The sequence below is a fragment of the Ailuropoda melanoleuca genome, chromosome 7 (genome assembly GCF_002007445.2).
Source record: "Ailuropoda melanoleuca isolate Jingjing chromosome 7, ASM200744v2, whole genome shotgun sequence".
NCBI classification, from domain to species: Eukaryota; Metazoa; Chordata; class Mammalia; order Carnivora; family Ursidae; genus Ailuropoda; species Ailuropoda melanoleuca.
In genome coordinates this window covers 24,031,618-24,056,380 of record NC_048224.1, presented here as the reverse complement: position 1 = coordinate 24,056,380, position 24,763 = coordinate 24,031,618, and the positions used below count along the sequence as shown (strand labels likewise).

The following is a 24,763-nucleotide window of genomic DNA, read 5'->3' as shown; positions in this document are numbered from 1 at the left end:
TTAAAGACCCATATTGGGCATAGAGATAACTTAATAAAAATTTTAAAAAGGGACACCTGGGTGACTCAGTTGGCTGGGCGTCTGCCATTTCTTCAGGTCACAATCCCAGGGTCCTGGGATCGAGCCCCTCCTTGGGCTCCCTACCCAGTGGGGAGCCTGCTTTTCCCTCTGCCTGTGGCACTACTACTGCTTGTGCTCGCTCGCTCTCTCTCTCACAAATAAATAAAATCTTAAAAAAATTTTTTGTTTAAAAGAGGATTCTGAGTGCTCTGTCTTGCTTTTTTTACTTCTGTGGTTGATAAAATATTGTTAATAAACTTTTTTTAAGATTTTATTTTTATTTATTTAAGACAGAGGAAGAGAGAGCATGAGTGGAGTGAGGGGCAGAGGGGGAAGCAAACTCCCCACTGAGCAGTGAGTCGGACACGGGACTCAATCCCAGGACGCTGGGATCATGATCTGAGCCGAAGGCAGATGCTTAACCGACTGAGCCACCCAGGCACCCCAAACTTTTTTTTCTTTAAATGTTACTTCAGCTGAATGACTCTTGTTTTTTCTTAGCCTAAAACGGTGGTGGAAATGGCCTTGCTCAGTTACCATTCATTGCTTGTCTGCTGACAAAGATTGAACACAGTTATGTATTATATACCTCCTTTGGGGAGAGGGAATAAAATACACTGGTAGGATATATAACAAGGAGTTTCCTTTCTGAGTCACACAAGGAGTTTTTTGGAGCTCAAAATAACATCTAGAGAGAGATCTTCTCAGTGGGCAAGTACACAACCATATTGTCCTTAAGTCTTTGTGCTATAATGCTCAGGAAATAAAAGTGAAAGAAAAAGGATTATATAGTATTATCATTGTTTTAATACTGTTATTATTGAAAGCTTATAATTTCTTAATATACCAGATAAGTAATTAATATGTGACTATAATCTCTGTTCTCCAGTAATTTGTGGCTTAGAGATAAGTAAGGCTTGCTGCTAATTCTGAGTAGATGGCTTTATACCTAAAAATGCTGTAGGGGAAGAAAAAGCTGAGAATGTCTTGTATAAAAATTGTTTTCTTCTGAATAATCTGTACATAAATATTCGCATCTTTGAGTGCTACAGAAATCAATTTCTGTCTTCCACAGAAAGAAGTGAGGACTTGTGTAAAATCAGACAGTAGGACTTGTGTAAAATCAGACAGTATTTACCCTTCTATTTTTCTTTTTTCTTTTTTAAAAATATTTATTGATTTATTTAATTTATTTTTTTTAAAGATTTTATTTATTTATTCGTTAGAGAGAGTGAGCAAGCACACAAGCATGGGGAGTGAGAGGCAGAGGGAGAAGCAGGCTCCCTGCTAAGCAAGGAGCCCAATGTGGGACTCTATCCCAAGACCCTGGGATCATGACCTGAGCCAAAGGCAGACAACCAACTGAGGCACCCAGGCATCCCTATTCATTTTATTTTCTTAAGCTGGGCGTGGGGCCCATCACAGGGCTTGAACTCACAACCTTGAGATCAAGATCTGAGCTGAGATCGAGTCAGACACTCAACTGACCGAGCTACCCAGGCGCCCCGTGCCCTTCTATTTTTTCTGATTGGGTGGTACCACTTGGAAGGAGGACACAGATTCTCTAATTATATGAAAGCAATACTCAGTTGGGTTCTGATTTTGTAGTTTTAAGAGGAGTTTTTTTTAACTAAATGTTTGTCAAGGTACTTCAGGTAGCTAAACCTCTGTGGTATGGGTATGCTGTCAGAGACTCTTGTTGACTTTGGGGTGGGTACTAGGCAGAATCTTAGGTGTTGTGCTAAAAGTGACTTTGAGACTTATTTTTATGGGTTTTTAAAATTTATTTTTAGTTTTTTTAGTAGGCTCTATGCCCAACATGGAGCTTGAACTCACAACTCCTAGATCAATAGTTGCATGCTCTACCAACTGAGGCAGCTAGGTGCCTCAGGACTTATTTCTTTTTTTTTTTAAGATTTTATTTATTTATTCGACAGAGATAGAGACAGCCAGCGAGAGAGGGAACACAAGCAGGGGGAGTGGGAGAGGAGCCTGATGTGGGACTCGATCCCATAATGCCAGGATCACGCCCTGAGCCGAAGACAGACGCTTAACCGCTGTGCCACCCAGGCGCCCCGGACTTATTTCATTTTTAGCAGAGCACTCCAGAATCAGGGATTAGAAATCAATTTATTGGGGGCATCTGGAGGCTCCGTCAGTAGAGCATGTAATTCTTGATCTCAGGGTTGTGAGTTCAAACCCCATGTTGGTTGTGGAGATTATTTAAAAATAAAATCTTTTTTAAAAAGCTTATTCGGGGGCGCCTGGGTGGCGCAGTCTTTGACGTCTACCTTCGGCTCAGGGCGTGATCCCAGCATTCTGGGATCGAGCCCCACGTCAGGCTCCTCCGCTGGGAGCCTGCTTCTTCCTCTCCCACTTCCCCTGCTTGTGTTCCCTCTATCGCTGGCTCTCTCTGTCAAATTAATAAATAAAACCTTTAAAGAAATAAAATAAAATAAAAAGCTTATTCATTTAATACCATAGCATGAACAGCTTTCCAGGTTAATAAATACCTCTACTCCATTTTTTTTTCAAGTAAACTGTACCCCCAGCAAGGGGCTTAAACTTATGACCCCAAGATCAAGAGTCACATGTTTTAACTGAGCCAGCCAGGGGCCCCATTCTTTTTTTTTTTTCTTTTAAGCTATTATCAACTAATCTCACCCAGTGTGGGGCTCAGACTTACTACCTGGAGATCAAGAATCACATGTTCTTCCACTGGAGGCAGCCAGGCACCCCTGAGCACCCCATTCTTAAAAGCTCTATAATAGTCTATTATGTGGCTATATNTCAAAGGTTACTTTTTACAAAATTACTTTCATTATGTTGTCCCTGAAGATAAAGATAGGTTAATATAAAATTGCAATTTAAGGGGCGCCTGGTGGTTAAGCGTCCAACTCTTTTTTTTTTTTTTTTTTTAAGATTTTATTTATTGTCAGGGAGAGTGCGTGCACAAGCAGGGGGAGGGGCAGGCAGAGGGAGAAGCAGGCTCTCGATCCCAAGACCTTGGGAACATGACCTGAGCTGAAGGCAGCCGCTTAACCAGCTGAGCCCCCTAGGCGTCCCAAGCGTCCAACTCTTGATTTAGGCTCAGGTCATGATCTCAGGGTTGTGAGATTGAGCCCTGCGTCAGACTCTGCCCTGGGCATGGAGCCTGCTTAAGATTCTGTCTCTCCCTCTTTCCTTTCCCCCTTCCTCTCTCTCTAAGTAAGTGAATAAAAAATAAACACTTTTTTTTTTAAAGATTTTATTTATTTATTTATTTATTTATTTATTTGACACAGTGTGAGAGAGAGAGCACGAGCCAGGGGGCAGAGGGAGAGGGAGAAGCAGGCTCCCTGCTCAGCAGGGAGTCTGATGTGCGACTTGATCCCAGGACCGGATCAGGACCTGAGCCAAAGGCAGATGCATAACCAACGGAGCTACCCAGGCACCCCTTCATTTTATTTTTTTTTAAAGATTTTTTTAAAGGAATCTCTACACCCAGTGTGCCCATTGTGGGGCTCGAACTCAAAATCCCAAGATCAAGAGTTGCATGCTCCACCTGACTGAGCCAGCCTGGTGCCCCAAAATTAATGCACTTTAGTTAAAACTGTTCATCCATCATTATTTCCTTAGCTTAAGTTCCTAAAATTGAAAATTGTAGGGTTTACACTGTTTAATTTTTGATACATACTGTCTGACCATTTTCTCTTGTTTTCTTCGTCTTGACTTTCTTCTTTGCTCCTACCCATCTTCTTAGTTTGGGATAGGGAATGGATTCTCCTGCTTCAGTTTCAGTTGTCTTCCCTTTACCCAACTTTCAGCAGACTTAGGCTGTCTACTTGCCTTTTCCTGTCTGGCTTAGAATAATTTATCTGTTTTTTTTTTAGTAAGTGCTTATTGTTATTTTTCTTTTCAAAGATTTTATTTATTCATTTGAGAGAGACAGAGCACGAGCAGTGGGGAGAGGCAGAGGAAGAAGCAGATTCCCCCTGAGCCAGGATCCCCACATAGGGCTCACCATGGGGCTTGACATGGGGCTCGATCCCAGGACTGGGAGATCAGTCCAAAGGCAGAAGCTTAACCATCTGAGCCACCTAGATGCCCCAGTATAATTTACCTTGTTGTCTGTGTGACCTATGTGGATTTTCTTTCTTCATTAGGCTAGAGCTAAAACACTTTGGAATTTAAGTAACTTTGTGAGCCCCTCCATTTTATTAAGCTACCTTGATCTTTCTATGTGTACACATTTTGCGTGTACCCTACATACACTATACATACATTCAGAAATGTACTCTAGTCTTATAAGCTTCCTGATTGTAAGGACTTTGCTTTATTTTTTTCCCATCTAGAATGTAGGCTGCAGGGAGCCATTAAGACTCAAACTTACCTTGCCATGCTGCTAGTTCCTGGCAGGGATCTTAGTAGGTTAATGTTAAACAGCTCCATTCTGGGATTTGTTACAGAAGCTGCATGGAGCCTTGGTCCCTTGTCAGAGAGCTTGGGGAGATATTCTGTGGCAGCTCATTCACATCCCTTTACCTTCCTTTGAAAAAGCAAAAAGGTTCTGTCCTACACATGGTGCTTTGTCATTCCTCTGCAAGAGTGAGGTTGGGGTAAACTCCTGGTTTCTTGGGCCCTCTGGAGACCCAAATGTTGCCAGCTTTTTCATTTTCCTTGTGTCAAATGTTTTTCATCAAGAGTAGATGAAACGACACCATACAAAACTGAACAAACATTAGAATAATGTATTACTATTAACTGTTACTTGTTCACCAATTCTGTGCTGAGCCCTGTGCTAGACACTTTTATGTTTTATTAGCTCTCTTAGTGACCCTAGAGGCAGGTATTATTCTAGTTTTATAGATAAGAAACAGGATTCAAAAAGGTTAACTGACTTGCCTAAGATCGCACAGCTAATAGATAACAAATGTGAAATTCAAATCTAGATTTCTCCCAGTCCTAAAACTGGAGAGGTTGAACTTAACACTTTCTTGGACGTGAATAGATGAAACCTTATCTTCACACCTTTTCTGGATGGCAGAAATGGAGCCCTGTTTTAAGACAGGAATGGCCAAAAAAAAAAAAAAAAAAAAAGAAAGGCAAAGGAATGGCCTAACACAGTGGACTAAAATAAGCTTTAGCCAACCCTCAGATTTCATAGGAGAAACTTGGATCTTTCCAGATTGCCGGTCAGTTTACTCTTGTATCTTATCAGATTCATTCATTCCTCTTAGTATACAGAGCAGATTCTCTCTACATCAGTGTTTCTCAAGCTTCAGTGTACCTGGAGATCTTGGGAAACTCCAGATTCTGATTTAATAGGTCTAGGGCGGGGCCTGAGATTCTTGGGCTCTACCAAGTTTCTCAGTGCTCCTTTGAATAGCAAGGGTTTAGATTAGTGATTGTTAAACCTGGGCAGTCATCCAACTTAACTGGCCTGGAGATCTTGGGAAAAAGGTCAGTTTCACAGGCCCCAAAGTCAGAAATTTCTAATTTGGAGGAGTTTTAGGGTAGGGCCTGGGAATTGTTTTTGTTTTATAGTTTTTCTACGAAAGAAAATTCCCCCAAGTTATTGTGATAATCAGTTTGGGAATCATTAGTCTAGAAGTAACATGTTATAGATGCATTGTCCCACAAAACCACCAAGGTGTAAGTGGGCAGTTAATTTTGCTTCATTAAACATTTGAGTGGCTGTGTTGTATAGAGATTATTTCCTCTAAAAGAGTAAGAAACCCACTCATGTTTATTGGAAGGGATAGTTTGCAAACTCCAAGAGCAGGAAGTATCTCTGGATCTCAGAATGAAACAGAACTAGGACTTAGAAAACCATTAGAGGGTGCCTGGGTGGCTCAGTCGTTAAGCGTCTGCCTTCCGCCTGGGGCGTGATCCTGGGGTCCTGGGATCGAGCCCCACATCAGGCTCCCTGCTCCGCTGGGAAGCCTGCTTCTTCCTCTCCCACTCCCCCTGCTGTGTTCCCTCTCTCACTGGCTATCTCTCTGTCAAATAAATAAATAAATAATCTTTAAAAAAAAAAAGAAAAGAAAAGAAAACCATTAGAAACTAAGGATGCTCATGCTGTCTCTCTTCTGTTTCCTTCTCTCTGGAGACTGGCTTTGGTAGAAATTAGCCGTCCATCCAGTTTGGTCTAGTACCACCAAGCCAGTTTCACATTCCTAAGAGTATTTGATCAGTCCAATATAGCCTCTGGACTGGTTCTCCCTGAGCCAGGAGGCCACCTCTGGATAGTTCTCTTATCTGGAGATCAGGGCTTACATCAAACACACCTAGATGTGGGGTTCCCCCTAACATTATTGGGCAGGCTCCCTGCAAGGTGTCTTCTACATGCACTTACTATGTAGCTTTGCATTGTTGAGGCAGGATTATAGAGCCAAATAAGATAAATCCCCTGCTCTTTTGAATTTTAGCTTATTGGGGGAGAGAGACAAAGAGTTTTAAAGTAGTGATACAGTCTAAATGTTGTGGGTAGAGAGCTGACTGGGAAACCTATAAGAGAGAAACTTAACCAGCCTGGATATTTAGGGAATATTCAGAGAGGACATGTCTGAACTGAATCATGAAAAATAAGTACATGCTGGCCAGGTATAGAAAAGAGGGAGAAAGCATTGCTGGCATTGTGAATAGCATGAACATGAAACAAAATAATTATATTCCATTAAAGATTTTTGTGTGAATAATAGTTAATAAGCTGATATTTCTAGAGCATAGGTCCGTGGCAGGATGTAAAGATAGAGAGGTTGGGGCCACGTTGAGGAATCTTGTTGCCAAAACTCTAAGGAGTTTAGATTTAGGTTAAGAGGAACCAATGGATTTTTTTTTTTTTAAGATTTTATTTATGGGGTGCCTGGATGCCTCATTCGGTTAGGCATCTGACTCTTTGTTTCAGCTCAAGTGGTGATTCCCTGGGAGCCCCATCCATGGTGGGCTCCTCACTCCATGGGGGATCTGCTTGAAAGGTTCTGTCCCTCTGCCCTCCCCCCTGCTCATTCTCTCTCTCTCTTTCTCAAATTAAAAAAAAAAAAAGATTTATTTTAGAGAGAATGTGCAGGCGAGGTCATGAGGGTGGGGGCGGGGGACAGAGGACATGGGAGAGAGAGAATCCCCAGGCAGACTCTCCATTGAGCCCAGCCTGATGCAGAGCCCAATCCTGTGACCCAGAGACCATGACCTGAGCAGAAATCAAGAGCCAGCTGCTCAACCAACTGAGCCACCCATGTGCCCCTATGGATTTTTTTTCTTTTTTTTTTAAAGTATTTTTATTTATTTATTTATTTTTGCCAGAGAGAGTACGCAAGAGCATGCACGAGCTGGGGGTGGGGGTACAGAGAGAGAAGCAAGCTCCCCACTGAGCTAGGAGCCTGACATGGGACTCGATCCCAGGACTCTGGGATCATGACCTGAGCCAAAGGCAGACGCTTAACCGACTGAGCCACCCAGGCGTCCCACCTACGGATATTTGACATTGGGAAGATTGCCATTTTTTATGAAGATGACTGATAGAATATAGAGAATAGTTTTGATGGTGCTCTTGCCTGAAGGTGCAGAGACCAGTTGCAATTGTCCAGAGAGGTGATGAGAAAGAGGATGAGAGGAAGGAGCCATCTGAAAGAATAGTTTCTCCTTTCATAGATCCTTCCCGTGCAAGCAGTAGGTTACTTTATACAAAGATCCAACATGATTTGGCTCCATCACAAGAATTGCTGAGAGGATCTTAAGCTAACTTTCTAGGCTAAGGTATATGAGGGTACAGATTATTTCTCTCTTGTTCATAGTCACATTGCTAGCACCTGGAACAGTACTTGGTATTTTACTTGGTGCTGAATGAATGAGAGAGTGAATCATTTAATCCCATAAAGAGTTTAATTAAAGACTCGGGAATGTTCTTTCTCTGAGACTGATCTTTCCCATAAAATGTTTTTCTGAGTTAAATCTTGCAGAGTGGAAAGAGGTTAAGTTGGAAAAGAGGTGGAGAAGAGCATTTCAGGCAGAAGCAGCATCATGAACAAGGCATGGAGGCATAGCAGAGTGGCATGTATGCTACAGATAACTCTTACCTTGTCATATGTCTCCAGTCATTCCAGCCAACCTAATGTTTATAGTACATTTAATAGTAGTTGTGATGGGCTCTGGGAATTGTTTTGTTTATAAGTTTCTGTGCATGGGTAATGAGAATTAGATATATAAAATATGTCCAGACTGGCAGAAAACCTTTAATTGGGTTCTTTAGGTCCATAGTCTAATGCATTTCATCTTTGAAGCTGTCTTTGAATCCCAGGCAGAATTTGCTGCTTGCTAATCTGTTCATGTAACGTATTATGCCTATCTCTGTTGTATTTTCTTATTTTCATATTTCATTTGACTAATAGCCCTGACTATGCCTTTAACAATTCCCAGGCTCTAACATGTAGTAGACATTAAGTTTCATGGATAATTGAGTGAATCGGTGTTTCTACCCAGGGTTAGCCACATGAAAGAGAAACTGTCAGCTTCTGTGTCCCTTTTCTTGTAGCTGTTTGTAGTGGACGTGCAGACAAGCCAGATCACCAAGATTCCCATTCTGAAGGACCGGGAGCCTGGAGGTGTGACCCAGCAGGGTTGTGGCATCCATGCCATCGAGCTGAATCCCTCCAGAACTCTGTTAGCCACTGGAGGAGACAACCCCAACAGTCTTGCCATCTACCGGCTACCTACACTAGATCCTGTGTGTGTGGGTGATGTAAGTTTCCCTAGTAACTGTAGTTAGAAGTGGCTTTGTTTTTAAGCAGAGGCTGGTAGGTAACACGGACCTTCCTCCCACATGCCCCCTGGGAAAGAATAGTTTCCTCTAGATTTCTGCTGACTACAGGGCATGGGGGTGAGATGTGAAGGTAGAAATATCAGAACGGGGACTGAACTTCCTATAGGGAGGTATATTGACAGAGAGCATGTGTTTGATAAAGGGGTGAGCAGCATACTTCAGGGGCCAGCATCAGTGGGTTGGTGTTTGAATCCAGTGTCCATACAACTCCCACTGCCCATAGTCAGAGAGCAAAGTTTATTAAATCATTCAACTATTTATTGAGCTTTTTCTGTCCAGGCATTGTTTTAGACACGGGACATGCAGTGAATAAAACAGATAAAGTTCTCCACCTCTTGAATCCTGCATTCTAGTGGCGGTAGACATATAAACCAATACATAAACCAATAAATATTTTCCAGGAGTATGTCAGAGTGTGATAAGTGCCATGGAGAAGAGTAAAGGCAGTTTAAAGGGATAGAGAGAGTGGTGGAGAATGCTTTTTCAGAGGGTGGTCAGGGAAGCCCTCACTGATAAGAATGACATTTGAGTAGAGAGACATAGAGGAAATGAGAGTGAGTACAAGTCATGCTGACGTCTGGAGGAAAAGAGGTCCAGACGGAGGGAACAGGGAAGAGGTCGGGTATAGCTGTTGTACCAGGAAGCACAGAGGAGAGTGGTAGGATGAGGTTAGAGGGATAAGAGGTGGGTGATCATGTGTAGGACCCCAAAATAAAACATCCAGAGGTAGAAAGCCAGAGCTGTGTGTCTGTCTGACATGTTCATTGCCTGTAGGAATGCCAATTTCATTCCAGCTTTGAGCTCTTCAAGACAGAAGTTTAAAATTGTGGGATCCTGCCCTATGGGTTAAGATCATCAGAAATCAGAATTCTAATTTTTACAGATATATTTTCAGTCAGGCTACATACTTTTCAGGAGTGTGAGTTGTAATCCTTTTTTACTCATTTCTTTCTCTCTCTCTCTCTCTCTCTCTCTCTTTCTTTACCTGTCACTCCTCTCCAAGGATGGACACAAGGACTGGATCTTTTCCATTGCATGGATCAGTGATACTATGGCGGTGTCTGGTAAAATTGACCTTTTTATGGGGTTATGATGTGGCAGGGTGGGAGGGAGACTAGAAGTTGAAAGGGGTAGGAATTGATTGGAAATAGCCCAGTAAACAGACCATTGGCCAGGAGATCTTATTACCAATATTGGCTCTTTCCCTGACTTACTGTGTGTCCTTGGGTAAGTCATTTCCCCTGTATATTCCTGATCTGGAAAGAGGAGTTACCAGCATTCTTCATTTATTATTCATACTCCGCCTTGTTCCCAGAAGTGTGTGTGACAGCATGTTAGCCACAACGTTTTTGTGGGGCTTCATTATGACAATGGTTGTGAAAGTGTTTTGGAATGTGTGTAAAGTATTAGGAGCAGTTATTTTCTTTTTTTTTTTTCAAAGATTTTATTTATTTATTTGACAGAGATAGAGACAGCTAGCGAGAGAGGGAACACAAGAAGGGGGAGTGGGAGAGGAAGAAGCAGGCTCATAGCAGAGGAGCCTGATGTGGGGCTCGATCCCATGATGCTGGGATCACGCCCTGAGCCGAAGGCAGACGCTTAACCGCTATGCCACCCAGGCGCCCCAGGAGCAGTTATTTTCTGTATAACTATATAGTTAGTGTGTTTCTTGTTGATAAAAGCTGTATAGGATTGGGGGAGTTTCTTCCCCAGTGGTAGACGTCAGAAAAAAATACATGTAAATGAGTGTAGAGAAGGTAATCTAGAGATACACAAATGCTTTCTGGTTTCCCACAGCAGCCTAGAAAGTAGGCTGAGAGTGCTAACAAGTTTGGCTTGAGACCTATATGTAAAAATACAGCCCCCCAGTTCTAGATTCCCAAATAAAAATAAGCATAATAGTAGCTAAATTAAGTCCCTCACATATGTTATTTCATATAATCCTCAGAGTAGTTCTAAAAGATTTGCATTGTTAGCCTCATTTAACAAATGAAAAGAGTTCAACTCTGAGAGGTTATTATAACCTGCCAAAGGCCACACAAATACTGACAGGTGGAATCAGGATCTGAATCCAGATCTGATTTCAAAGCCCATACGTAGAACTGCAGTAACAGGTGCCTGGCTGGCTCATCGGAAGAGCTTGTGACTCTTAAACTTGGTGCCATGGGTTCAAGCCCCACGTTGGGTGTAGACATTACTTAAACAAATGAAACTTAAAAACAAACATCTATGCCAGAAGCCAATATTGCACTGTATGTTAACTAACAAATTTTAAATAAAAACCAAACAAGAACTACTAACAGAGCTAAGGGAACATAAATATTTCTTCTTTCAGTTCTTTCCAAGGCAGCAGAAAGCAGCCAAGAGGGAAAGTAAATCTAATGAATAAGCATAGTCAGAGGTCAGCATTACCCAGAAGTGGTTCAGAAGCTTTTGGATTCCCTGTCATTTGTCTCACCAAGGAACAAGAGCTGCTTGAGGGCAAAGGCCTAGTCATGTCGCCTTTCTTTTTCTTTTTTTTTCTTAAAGATTTTATTTATTTATTTGATAGAGAACACAAGAGTGGGGTGAGGGGCAGAGGGAGAAGCAGACTCCTCGTTGAGCAGGGAGCCCAATGGGGGACTCAACCCCAGGACTCCAGAATCATGACCCAAGCCGAAGGCAGAAGCTTAACTGACCGAGCCACCCGGGCACCCCCATGTCACCTTTTTAATAGGGATTACCTGTATGACAGTAACCTGTACTAAATGTGGTTGTTGGGAGTCAGGACTTGGCTTTGCTTTGGGAGCCTCCCATCTCCTTCAGAAACCCTGCCAACATCTATGTTTTCAGGCAGATAACTCCCAAGTCTACATTTTCTTTTTTTTTTCTTTTTTTTTTTCTTTTTTTTTTTTTTTAAGATTTTATTTATTTATTCGACAGAGATAGAGACAGCCAGCGAGGGAGGGAACACAAGCAGGGGGAGTGGGAGAGGAAGAAGCAGGCTCANATTTATTTGACAGAGATAGAGACAGCCAGCGAGAGAGGGAACACAAGCAGGGGGAGTGGGAGAGGAAGAAGCAGGCTCATAGCAGAGGAGCCTGATGGGGCTCGATCCCATAACGCCGGGATCACGCCCTGAGCCAAAGGCAGACGCTTAACCGCTGTGCCACCCAGGCGCCCCCCAAGTCTACATTTTCTGAACCAGTATAGCAGGTTTTAAGAACACTGGTTCTGATATTAGAGGTCTTAATTTGAATCCTGGCCCTACCACTTATTAGTACTGTGATCTTGGGTAAGTTACTTAAGCTTTTTGAGCCTTTGTTTTCCTCATCTGTAACTTGGATACTTCAGAGGGTCATTGAGAAGATTAAAGGAAATAAAGCATACTGAAAATGCTCAGGGGTGCCTGGGTGGCTCAGTCGGTTAGGTGTCTGCCTTCGGCCCAGGTCGTAATCCCAGGGTCCTGGAATTGAGTCCCACATCGGGCTCCTTACTCAGCAGGAAGCCTGCTTCTCACTCTGCCTGCTGCTCCCCCTTCTTGTGCTCTGTCTGTCTGTCTCTCTCTCTCTCTGGCAAGTAGGTGTATACAATCTTTAAAAAATAATAGGAAACTTAGTAATTTTTCCTTATTATAAAAGTAATATGTGTTTATCATAAGAAATTTTATATATACATATTTTAAGATGTATTTACTTATTTGACAGAGAGCACAAGCATGGGGAGTAGCAGAAGGAAAGCGAGAAACAGGCTCTCCACTGAGCAGGGGTCCCGATGCAGGACTTGATCCCAGGACCCTGAGATCATGACCTGAGGGGAAGGCAGACACTTAACCGACTGAACCACCCAGGCACCCCCATAGGAAATTTTTTGAATACAGATAAACAAAAATGCAATAAGAATTATCCTGAGTATCTCTACCCAGGGATAACCACTGTTAGTATTTTGAAATATATCTTGCCGGTCATTTTTCAGTACATTTTTTTTTAGTTGGTTCAAATGGGATCATACAGGGACGCCTGGGTGGCTCAGTCGGTTAAGCGTCTGCCTTCAGCTCAGGTCGTGTTCCTAGTGTCCTGGGATGGAGTCCCTCATCGGTCTCCCTGCTCAGCGGGAAGCCTGCTTCTCCCTCTCCCTGCCTCTCCCTCTGCTTGTGCGTGTGTGCTCTGACAAATAAATAAATAAAATCTTTAAAAAAATAAAATAGGGGCACCTGGGTGGCACAGCGGTTAAGCGTCTGCCTTCGGCTCAGGGCGTGATCCCGGCATTACGGGATCGAGCCCCACATCAGGCTCCTCTGCTGTGAGCCTGCTTCTTCCTCTCCCACTCCCCCTGCTTGTGTTCCCTCTCTCGCTGGCTGTCTCTATCTCTGTCGAATAAATAAATAAAATCTTTAAAAAAAAAAATCTATTTAAAAAAATAAATAAAATGGGATCATACAGAGGGATGAATATATAGATAAATGTGCCAAGTATAATGAAATGTTGATTGTAGAATATAGATGTAATTGAACAGTTCATTGTAAAATTCTTTCAATATTTCAGTATGCTTGAATTTTTCATAAAAAAACTTGTGTAGTTTTATTTTTTAATTTGGATAATAAACCATGCATAGTTCTCCAGATGTGTCCTTCTCTCTGGCCTTTTCTAGATTTCACATGTAATAAAACCTCTGCTTTGAATCCCTGCCCATAAGCCTTATGATACAAACAAATTGAATGATATTTCTTTCATGTTAGATAATTTGTACTATGAAGCATTCAGGAGATTTGCAGTGTGGGAAGGGTACCTTCTAGTCTAAAGGAGAGTTGGCGAATAACTTTACTGGAAAGGAATTTTATTTTATTTTTTATTTTATCTATCTATCTATCTATCTATCTATCTATCTATCTATCTATCTATCTATCTATCATTTTTAAATAGGCTCCACACCCAGTGTGGAGCCCAAAGTGGAACTAGAGCTCAGGACCCTGAGATTAACCAACTGAGCCACCCAGGTGCCCCTTTGGAATTCACTGCTTCGTTATTGTTTGCTAAGGAAAACTATCTTTTTAAGTATTCATTTTCTGTAGAACAGTCTTTTTATTTATTTTTTTTTTTAAGCAATCTCTACACAACCTGGGCTTGAGCTTATAGCCCCAAGATCAACAGTAGCGTGCTGTACCAACTGAGCCAGCCAGGTGCCCCGTACAATATTCCTAACCTTGGAATTATGGTCCCTGTGGGTCCATGGAAAGCCTTTAAGAGGTTCATGAACCTCCCTGAAATTGAATGTACAATGTGGTGTTTTGTGTATTTTCCTACAGAAAGGGGTCTTTAACATTCCTTGGTCTTTCAGAGGCATAGCACCACTGATTTAAGGTGGAGGGTCCCAAATCCTACTACCCATCGGACAGCGCCTGTGCATGCATGCCCAATTGACCTAAGCATTTGGCTTGGAAAATCACTGAGCTTTCTCAAACTATATAATAGTCTCTTTTAAAAAATCTCACCAAAGGTTAAAGGTTGTATTTTAACTCCTACATCTTAGTTGAATCATTCCTCTTGTAGCTATTAATGTGTACTGTTCTCTGTTTTGAGGTGGACCACCTGACCAAGCTTCCGTACATATGAGGATGATGTACAAAGAGCTAGACTAAGAAAGCACATCTTGGTTTCTGTAGAACTGTCCCATAGAGAGTTGGGTGTGTCTGACATCTGTGGTCTCCTTGCCCTGTAGGCTCACGTGATGGCTCTATGGGACTCTGGGAGGTGACAGACGATGTGTTGACCAAAAGTGATGCCAGGCACAATGTGTCGCGGGTCCCTGTGTATGCTCACATCACTCACAAGGCCTTAAAGGACATTCCCAAGGAGGACACAAACCCTGACAACTGCAAGGTCCGGGCTCTGGCCTTCAACAACAAGAACAAGGTATGAGCTCGCCAAAGAGGAAGGCTCTTCCTCTTGCTTCAGCTTCTTGGCTTATATCTTGGCACTTGGCTTCTCCTTCCAAGTCAGTTCTTGCTAACATAGCTTAGGTCTGAGCCCGTGGAGGATTGAAGGCTGAGGGTTGCTGGTGAGAAATTATAACTGAGATTATGAAACCCATCCCTTGCATTGAGCTCTGCAGTATTTCTCTGGAGGGTCCATATTTGTGTGTCAGCCTCTCAGAGTTACTGTAGGGCCACTCTGATTTGACTGTCACTCATTTGCACATGCCTTTGCAGGTGCTCTATTTTGGGTGTGATTTTCATACATGCTTCTGAAAACGATCGCTTTTTTCTCTTTGGTATTCAGTTTGTTTTCATTCTTCACTGCCCCTTCTTAACCTACCAGCGGGTCTTACCTAATCATTGAGTCAGATCTGAAACTGGGGGTATTAAGTAGAATGTTGGGGTGGGGACTCAGAGCCAAAAGAGTAGAAAAGCTCCCAAAATCTGAATCAGGCCACATTTTGAAGGGTAGTTCCCTCAGTCTTGTATCTCCTGGCCAAAATTATGGCCTAAAGATAGATGCAGATCCTCCACTCACAGAAGCTGTCATACTGCCATTTATGAAGCTGCCCTTCATGTGTGTGTCTGCTGGAATATCCAACGGGATCCGTGGGAATGATTGCGTAGTAAGAGCTTTTTGAATCATGGGTGTTTACATTACTCCTAGAACCTGGCTTCCTTCTTGAGTTCTCCCAAAAAGAACCTTGACTTACTACGCTGTCCAGCTGCATTCCATAGAGGGAGACAATGGGCTGACAATCCCTGGCCCCCCTGTTGGAATCATCATGGGATAAGAATGAATGAAGAATGGGAGGACCCCAACCTTCAGGGTCTTCCCCTGCTTACTACCCTATATTAGTTGCTACAGATTGAAATATAATCTGTTTTTCATTGCTCTTGTAGGAACTGGGAGCAGTATCTCTGGATGGTTATTTTCATCTCTGGAAGGCTGAGAATACACTGTCTAAGGTGTGATGAACTGACTTAGTGGTTTTATCTAAAAACTCACCTTTTGGTTAAAATACTTTCATTCTCCCTGAGCCTTTTCATTCTTGTCTGAAGCCCCAGTTTTCCAAGGGTCTGATGTTACTGTACAGTGCGTGAAATTCTGAGTCTGACATGCCTATGTTAAGTCTTTTAAAGAGATCAGAGGGGAAGAGTCTTTCACATTAAAAGGACTTGCTGAGAGACTCCTTTAACTAGCAGTCCTCCAGTCCATAAGGCATTTAAGTGTTTGCTTATGGATTATTGACCATTTGGCATGTTGAAAGGACAGGAAAACCTAGAAGTTAGAAATCACCGGCAACTAAATATCAGTTAAAGAGGGGCGCCTGGGTGACTCTGCCTTCGCCTCAGGGCGTGATCCCAGGGATCGAGCCCTGCATCGGGCTCCCTGCTCTGCTGGGAGCCTGCTTCTTCCTCTCCCACTCCTCCTGCTTGTGTTTCCTCTCTCACTGGCTGTGTCTCTCTGTGTCAAATAAATAAATAAAATCTTAAAAAAAAAAATCAGTTAAACTAAGATAAACTATCTCTGAAATAATAGGTAATGAGAATATTTACACAGTCTTTACAAGCAACTTTTACATAAAGTCAAACCTACCTGTGGGTCCTTCTACTTGTCCCAAAGGCCTTTGCTGCTTATCGCTTCTGTGATACTTTTTCTCATGAGGAAGCAGAGCTCCAGGAATTACTGACTCCTTCATGTCAAGCACCTTTGAGCTCCACTGACCTTTCTTGGTGCTTTACGTGCAGTAGGCACCCACTACACTAAAGATTGGCTGAATGACAAGGATCCAGGGTCAAGGCTGAGTGGTGTTAGCTGAGGTTGAGCCAGTCCCATGAGTGTGCTTTTTGTAGTGTGCAGCTCCCAGACAATTGGGAAGCTAGGCTGAGGGTAGCCAGAAATCAGCCCCTGTATCTGAAGAGCAGTAAGGAGGGTGGTAGCAAAGAGGGTCATGGCAGAGATCAGAGTGTGACCTTGGCTTTAGTGCCCTGGGGTTATCCCTGGAAATAACCTGTAGGTCTAGGCCTTTCTGTTTCTGATTATTTAATTCCAGCTTAATCTTTTTCTCTGATTAGTCCTCTTCAGTACTGAAATCTCATTGTGTATTACAGTCACTCTCTCTTTCTCTTATTTACTTAGTGGTGGAACAGGGCATTATTTTTGTCTTTTTGTCTCTGACTGTGTAGCTTGTGTATGAAGGACGCTTACAGAATTGGGCATCTGACTAAGAACACTGCCCTGTAGTATGCTGTCTGGTATTGCCATGGGTGCATCACTCCTTTCTCTGTTTCAGCTCCTCTCCACCAAGCTACCATATTGCCGAGAGAATGTGTGCCTGGCCTATGGTAGTGAATGGTCAGTATATGCAGTGGGCTCCCAAGCTCATGTCTCCTTCTTGGATCCACGGCAGCCATCATACAACGTCAAGTCTGTTTGCTCCAGGGAGCGAGGCAGTGGTAAGAGTCCTGGTATGGCCCCTATTCAGCAGGAAGACGTTACAGAAGATGAGACCTTCCACCTTCAACAACCTTGAAGATGGAAGGGTCAAAATTGTTCAGGGGGGAAATGACGAGGGAGCAGAAGGCTAGCTGAAGACAAAGCATAAGCTGACACCCCACAACCTCTCTCCACCTGCCACTCCTGGGTGTGACATGTGTGACATTCTTCCAGGGATCTCCAAACTGTCTTAATGTTAATACCTTGCTAGAAGGGAAAACAGCCTTAACTTGACAATGGCAAGAGCTCTGGTATCTTGTAGGTAGGTATCTTGTAGGTCAGTCCCTCTTTAGCATATGAAGATTCTTTTTTTTTTTTTTTATAAAGATTTTTTTTTTTTTTAATTTGACAGAGATAGAGACAGCCAGCGAGAGAGGGAACACAAGCAGGGGGAGTGGGAGAGGAAGAAGCAGGCTCACAGACGGAGGAGCCTGACGTGGGGCTCGATCCCATAGCCGGGATCACGCCCTGAGCCGAAGGCAGACGCTTAACCGCTGTGCCACCCAGGCGCCCCTGAAGATTCTTTTGAAACCTCCCTTTTCCTTACTTCCCCCCCAACTCCAGAGTGTATAATCAGTCAGCCACTCCTCAAGACCCCGGGGCAGCAGCTCTTTCTGCCCATGGGTCCTGTCCCTGTGCTTTAATAAACCACCGTTTTGCACCAAAAAAAAAAAAAAAAAAAAAGTCCCTGTATGCCCCTGAGGCTTATAGCTGCATTACAAATGGGTTTTGACTTTCAGTTTCTACGTTGGTTTCCAAACAAGTATAGTGATCTTTATGAAACCTGGTGGAGGTGTTTGGTGACACAAGAAGGGAGCTTAAAAACCTGCAAATGGCAGCAGAGCTTCAAGCACCACAGGCAGATTTGTGGCCACATGAAGCCTTTAGTGGAAACCAATAGCGAGGATATTGGTGGTTTTCATATTCTTTTATAGATCCTGACTTTCTGTCCTGCGGTAGTTTTTTGCTGATGCCCTGCCTTAACTGTAAAACTCATTTATGCTAAGGGATGATGTGCAGTGAGGAGGAGTTTCCTGAGGGCATGAGGAAACTTTTGAGGGTGGTAGATATATTCATTATTTTGATTGTGGTCGTAGTGTCATGGATATATACATATGTTAAAACTTCAAATTGTATACTTTAATATGTGCAGTGTATTGTTTGTCAATTATACCTCAGTAAGGCTGAAGAAAATAACTTAGGTTAGTTCTGACCACTGGGTGAATTCAGCTTCAGCCTCCCATCTTTTATAACATATTTTCTCTGAGAGCACTCTTTCTTTATCAAGGAATAAAAAGACTTATGTTTGTACTGTACTTTAATATTTCAAAATATCTTTTTCTGCCATCTTACATCATCTTACCCAGAACCCTGTGAGAAGCAGGTAGGAAAAGGTAAGGTTAGTGTTTACCCTATTTTATAGATGAGAAGACTGAGACCCAGAGCAGCTAAATAATGTGCTCAACATAATACAGATTGGTGGGAGAACAGCTGTAGACTAGAATCCAGATCATTCAGGTTAACAAGTATTTTCTTCATCTCACTGTTGCCCTTCTCATGCAAAAATGTAGCTATATTATCCTGGAGGTCCTAGAAGGCACAATATGGATTACAATTTAGCCTCTCTCTTTCAAGTAGTGTTTATTTTCATGCAGATACTGCAAAAGTGGCTTTTGTTTGGGGTTTGTTTTCAGTTATCCTTAAGACACTCATGTTTCAGAGCAGAGAGAATAATGTGTGCAATTAGAGTTGTAAGGGGAATAATAAATAGGTTTGGCTGGAATAATGTCTGCAATGAAAAACTTTTAAGAGGGGTGCCTACTGGGCTCAGTCGGTGGAGCATGCAACTCTTGATCTCAGGGTTATAGGTTCAAGTCCCATGTTAGGTGTAGAGAGTACTTAAAAATAAAATCTTTGGGGCACCTGGCTGGCTCAGTCGATGTAGCGTGCAATTCTTGTCTTGGGGTTGTGAGTTTGAGCCAGCCCCATGTTGGGTAGAGAGATTACTTAAAAATAAAAAAATCTTAAAAAATTAAAAATTAGGGGCGCCTGGGTGGCACAGTGGTTAGGAGCCAGATGCGTGACTCCATCCCAGGAGCCCAGGATCATGACCTGAGCTGAAGGCAGACGCTTAACTGACTGAGCCACGCAGGCGTCCCCCGAAAATTATTTTTAAATGCACTGATACAGAGCCACCTGGCTGACTCAGTCAGCAGAGCATGGGACTTTTGATCTTGGGGTCTTGAATTCAAGCCCTACATATAGCACAGAGCTTACTTTAAAAATAAATGAGTGGGGGCGCCTGGGTGGCACAGCGGTTAAGCGTCTGCCTTCGGCTCAGGGCGTGATCTCGGCGTTATGGGATCGAGCCCCACATCAGGCTCCTCTGCTATGAGCCTGCTTCTTCCTCTCCCACTCCCCCTGCTTGTGTCCCCTCTCTCGCTGACTGTCTCTAGCTCTGTCGAATAAATAAATAAAATCTTTAAAAAATAATTAAAACATTTAAAAAAAATTTAAAAATTAAAAAATAAAATCTTTTTTTTTTTTTTTAAAGTAGGCTCCACACCCAGTGTGGAGCCCAACGCAGGGCCTGAACTTACAGCCCTGAGATCAGGACCTGAGCTGAGATCACGAGTCTGATGCTTAACTGACTGAGCCACCCAGGAGCCCCTAAAAATAAAATCTGAAAAAAAAGCTTTATGAGATTTTGATTACTATTACAGGAGTAGCTTTCATGCCTAATAAGGAAATACCAATTGCACAGATACTATCGAGCACCTCTCGTGTGCCAAAAGACATGTTTGTATCCCATGCGCTTACTTGATCCACAGATGCAATACCAGACAAAGACCTCTTGCAGTGCCTTATTAGTGGTTTTAGGTCAGGTAGAAAGAAGTCCTTTTTAATAGAATGATTTGTAAATATGCAGATTACCCTGTTTCAGTGACATACTGAAGGAGAGTTTAGAGTTATAAAAGATGACTTCACAGTGAGTCTAGGGGAGGGAGGTTCTGAGTATACTTAAGGTCTTAGGCCAAAGGCATGTTAGGCATCCTCAGGCCTCTGGCACTTCTCTGAGGCTTATGGAAGGGTTCCTGTTAGTGTGTGAATAGGCTTTGTGGCACCAGGGTTCTCAGGCTTTCACGTGAGCTATACCTGCCATATACACCTGGGAGAGGCATTGTCTGGTATTTGGAGGTGCCATGTGAACTCAGTGCCAGAGAAGTACAGGTTAATAGACTGTCAGTGTGTGCTCTCCCTACTCATTGCCGTTTACTTTTCTCTCTCTCAGGGATCCGGTCAGTAAGCTTTTACGAGCACATCATCACTGTGGGCACAGGGCAGGGTTCCCTGCTGTTCTATGACATCCGAGCTCAGAGATTCCTGGAAGAGAGGCTCTCAGCTTGTTATGGGTCCAAGCCCAGACTAGCAGGGGAGAATCTGAAACTAACAACTGGCAAAGGCTGGCTGGTGAGTAAGCCCCTGCCTGATACGGTTACTGAACAGTGACAGAAAAATTGTCTTCAGTCTACCCACCTGCTCCCACCCCCACTGATACATCAGCTACCCACATACTTTTTCAGTGGTAAGAGGCACTCCTTAGAGCAGAGAAAGGCACTTTCCCTTGATTTTGCTTCTGTGTCTACATGTCCGTGGGAAAACTTAGGCCCAGTAAGATAAGCTAGTTGACTTGGGATTTCCCCCAGGTGAAGGAGAAGGAATCCCCCACTGTGGCTGCTATTGAATTACTAAAGAGTTTGGTTCCAGCTGTCCTGAGACCTTAGGTTTGTGTAGAGTTCTTCAACCTGTTCAGTTCCTCCCTAATGTTCATTTGGAAAAATGAGGCTCCAATTCCCATGAGCACCAGAGTCTCCTGACATCAGGTTAGATGCAGGACCCTCTCCTCTTAAGACCAGAAGGCATTCCTGTCCCTTTCTGTCTCTTTTCTGCCCCTTAGCCTAAAGGTGCTAACAGAGTCTCTTTTTCTTCCCATAGAATCATGATGAAACCTGGAGGAATTACTTTTCGGACATTGATTTCTTCCCCAATGCTGTTTACACCCACTGCTACGACTCGTCGGGAACGAAACTCTTTGTAGCAGGAGGACCCCTCCCTTCAGGGCTCCATGGAAACTATGCTGGGCTCTGGAGTTAATGACAACTAACTCTTTCCCAAAATGCAGAGATTTACACTAACTTCCATTCTTAGTTTTCTTGTTTCTTTTGATTTTCTTCCAGTTGTGTGAGGCCCTCATTTTAGTGGGAACACAAGAGTTTGCCTATGGTTTAGGCACTTGACAGGAAGCTCTGTACAGAATTCTGAAGCGTTTTTTGTTGTTGGTTTTTTTTCCTTTTTTTGCTTTTGGTAATCAGAATTTTACTGTCTTTTTTTCTTTCTGGCTTCTCAACCAAACATTGTTAATTCTTATTTTTTCTTTAAGTGACACACACTCTCCCCTTTCGCTTCTTTAGGCTGGCATACTCATTCTCACCCTTACTTCACTCTTGAGAGGTGGGGTTCCTTTATAATTATGTGGTTGCTGTCAGACTTTCTGTGAAAGTTTGGGGGCTCGTGTGTGTGTGTGTGTGTTTGTGTGTCTATCTGTGTGAGAGAGAGAGAGAAAACTTGGGTGCCTGCAAACACCGTGTGTCACTGAAATTACCTGGAGTAAGAATTACTTGTAATTAAAATATTTATAAGAAAAAAAACAACTTTATTCACAGAGTCAGCTTTGGCACTAGTCTTTATCTTGTTTTTTAAAGCCTAACAGCACTGATTATAGGAAGTAAAAACAAAAACAATCATCAGGAAAACCCTTTGAGTTAGATTGCAGGCTTCCTGGTGACACTCATCCCAGGACTCCAGAGTGATCCATCCTCTACCTAACTTCCCAACTTTGTGTTCACCAGCTGAGAATACTTCTGTGTGTCATTTCCACTTTAACTTCCCATCTGCTTAGCCAGTGGCCACGCCCTGAAAACATCAGGGTCTCTATCTGGATGCAGCTCTGGAGGCTGCAGAAGGCTTGGTAGAACTTGGTAAAGAGAATCCCCATCCCAGCCTTTCTTTTCCTTCCTCAAACAAGACCTGATCTGGTATCTCAGGGGCCTGGAGCATGGGGCCTTAAGTCTGCTAAGATTCAAATACTCAGTCCCCTTGGCTTTGGGGAGAAACTTCTCCTTTGCCTTTCTTCTAATCTCCCCAGTGGGTTTTGCTTTTCTTTTCTAAATTGAGTTCAGTCCAGGAGGGTGGGGGTAAGCAGGGGGTTTATCTGTGTGTATCGAGTGCTTCATGCGTGGAATGTTCATTTTCTTATTACAGTGGGGCTGGAATTGAAGCCACCTCTCCCACTCTGTTGGCTCAGCCCTGGGGTGGTGGTGGGTGGCCTATAGCAAGCAACATTGTGCATGTAAAAGCATCGATGTGACTAGTAATTTGTTCTTCCCTTGAACTGTGTTTAGTCTGAGGTTTTGAAACTTGCAGGCAACTGACTGACCGTGATGTCCAGTTATTCCTTGATTTTTACGCATCATGTTGCAGATAGCAGCTGTTCCCACCCACAGATTGCTCCTCCATTCTAAGCACATACTCTGCTTCTGTCAACAGCCCATCCTGGGGAATGGAAAAGTCATATTTATTCCCGCACTCTAGTTTCTAAATTGCTGTCCCAGCTATCTCCCTCTGCTCTGGGTCTAAGTGGGGAGATTGAAAAAAAGAGTGCCTTCTCCTTGGTAATGGGGGCTGGTGGGTAAGGGAGACAGCAAGTCCACCCTATTTTGGTGATACCCCAGGTGCACACCACAGGTTCTAGAATTCTTATCTTCTAACCTAGAGAAATAGGTGCTATAAACAGGGAATTAAGTAAAATGCTGGATATGATAGATCTTTTAATTGTCTTAATTTTTTTCTATTATTAAACTACAAGCTGTAGATTTCTTAGTTCTCACAGAACTTCTATCATTTTAAACCAACTTGTATATTAAAAAAAATCTTAAGTAGGATGTTTTGTACTGTTGCCAGACCCTCTTCTGTGATGGGTAATATGTTTGATTGTTTGAGATTTTGTTTTTAAAAATGTAGCACTTGACTTTTTGCCAAGTTAAAAAAAAATAAATATTATTCCAGTTGCGAAGTGGTTTGAGTGAGTATGTATAGCCAAGAGACGGAAGGAAATGACTGGTTGGAGGGTTACCTTGGGGGGCTAGGATTGCTTGGAACAGAAGAGGAACACAAGTGTTCCCTCACAGTTAAAGACAGGTCAAGTGCAAACACACAAACACTAAGACCTACTTGCGCCTTGTCCCCAGCCCTGGACCAAGATCAGTGGCTCTGCGGTCCAGTGGAGGATGAGTATGCGCGGGCTGAATGTGAGCAGGAAGGCTGCTAGTCCCTGCTCTGAATGACTGGACTTGAGCAAGGTGGCCAGCTCCTCTTACCCAAACAGGCTGGTGATAGGCTCTGTCTCCTTCAGTGGAGGGTTCCCTGAAAATGACTGAAAGTGGCTGCACAGTGCCCAGAGAATAGGATATCTTTTTTAAGTTGGCACCATTGCTCCTAGCTGCCCTTTATAAGGGGGAGGAAACAGCGACCATGGTGAGTGATGTTCTTCCCAGAGCTTGTTTGTGGCTGAGAGAAAGGCAGACCGCTGAATCATACCAACTTCCTCACAGCCATTTCTGGAGGACCCACTGGGGCTGGGCCACAGAGCCAGGCAAGGCAGTATATTCCTCTGTCAGATGGTACTTACTCCTTCAGGAAAGCTAGATATAGCTGCCCTTTGCACCTGCCTTAGAGGCTGACTAGTTCAGAATGATTCATACAGGTATTTACCTGTATAATCAAAGGCGATAAAACAGGAAGGGGGAAGTGAATTGGTTGAAGTAATTGAGAGGGCTCCCTAGAGAAGAGCCTTTCCCAAAATGAGGTTTTTAGAATACCCAAGCCATGGAATAGTGATGGGTGTTTGCAGAATGTGCCATGGTCAAATTATTTCTGGGACATGCAAATTTAAACAAAGACATGCTTCTTTACTTCCCAACCTCAGGTTTTTAGTTACTATGGGACTCATGTTCCTGGAACGTGTTCAGAGAAAGGTGACGGGGATATGGGGGAACCTGGCTTAGGCTGCTGTCCTCCATGGAATCTTGGCCCTGCTTCTGTTTTCCAGCCAGACTTTCCAGCAAAGTATGTATCTCACAGAAAAGCTTTGTGGACTTTATAGGGTCCCTCCCTTTCCTTCCAGCAGTCCCTATTCCCAGGCCATCAAAGAACTTCCTTGTTATCCCTCAGGCCATATGCCTCATTCCAAGCGGTCTACTGGCTCCTCCCGTCATCTTTTGGGTCCTTTTGCAGAAGGCTTTGGAAATTAATTTATGCTCTGGGTTCCCTACCCTTGCCACTCCAAGAGTTGATTAGTATTAATCTGGCCTTCAGTGTTTCTAATAAAGAC

General features: G+C 43.1%; 1 protein-coding gene across 1 annotated transcript in view; it reads left to right on the top strand.

Moving 5' to 3' along the window:
- DCAF12 (DDB1 and CUL4 associated factor 12) overlaps positions 1-23,442 on the top strand; it is a 33,373-nt gene extending 9,931 nt beyond the window's left edge. Inside the window, exons 3-9 of the mRNA XM_002929240.4 lie at positions 8,573-8,779; positions 9,864-9,924; positions 14,558-14,751; positions 15,717-15,782; positions 17,111-17,273; positions 20,606-20,784; positions 21,310-23,442. Of these exons, the coding sequence (XP_002929286.1) occupies positions 8,573-8,779; positions 9,864-9,924; positions 14,558-14,751; positions 15,717-15,782; positions 17,111-17,273; positions 20,606-20,784; positions 21,310-21,468 (1,029 nt within the window). The 3' untranslated portion in view covers positions 21,469-23,442. The remainder of the gene's footprint in view (positions 1-8,572; positions 8,780-9,863; positions 9,925-14,557; positions 14,752-15,716; positions 15,783-17,110; positions 17,274-20,605; positions 20,785-21,309) is intronic.
- The last annotated feature ends 1,321 nt before the right edge of the window (positions 23,443-24,763 follow it).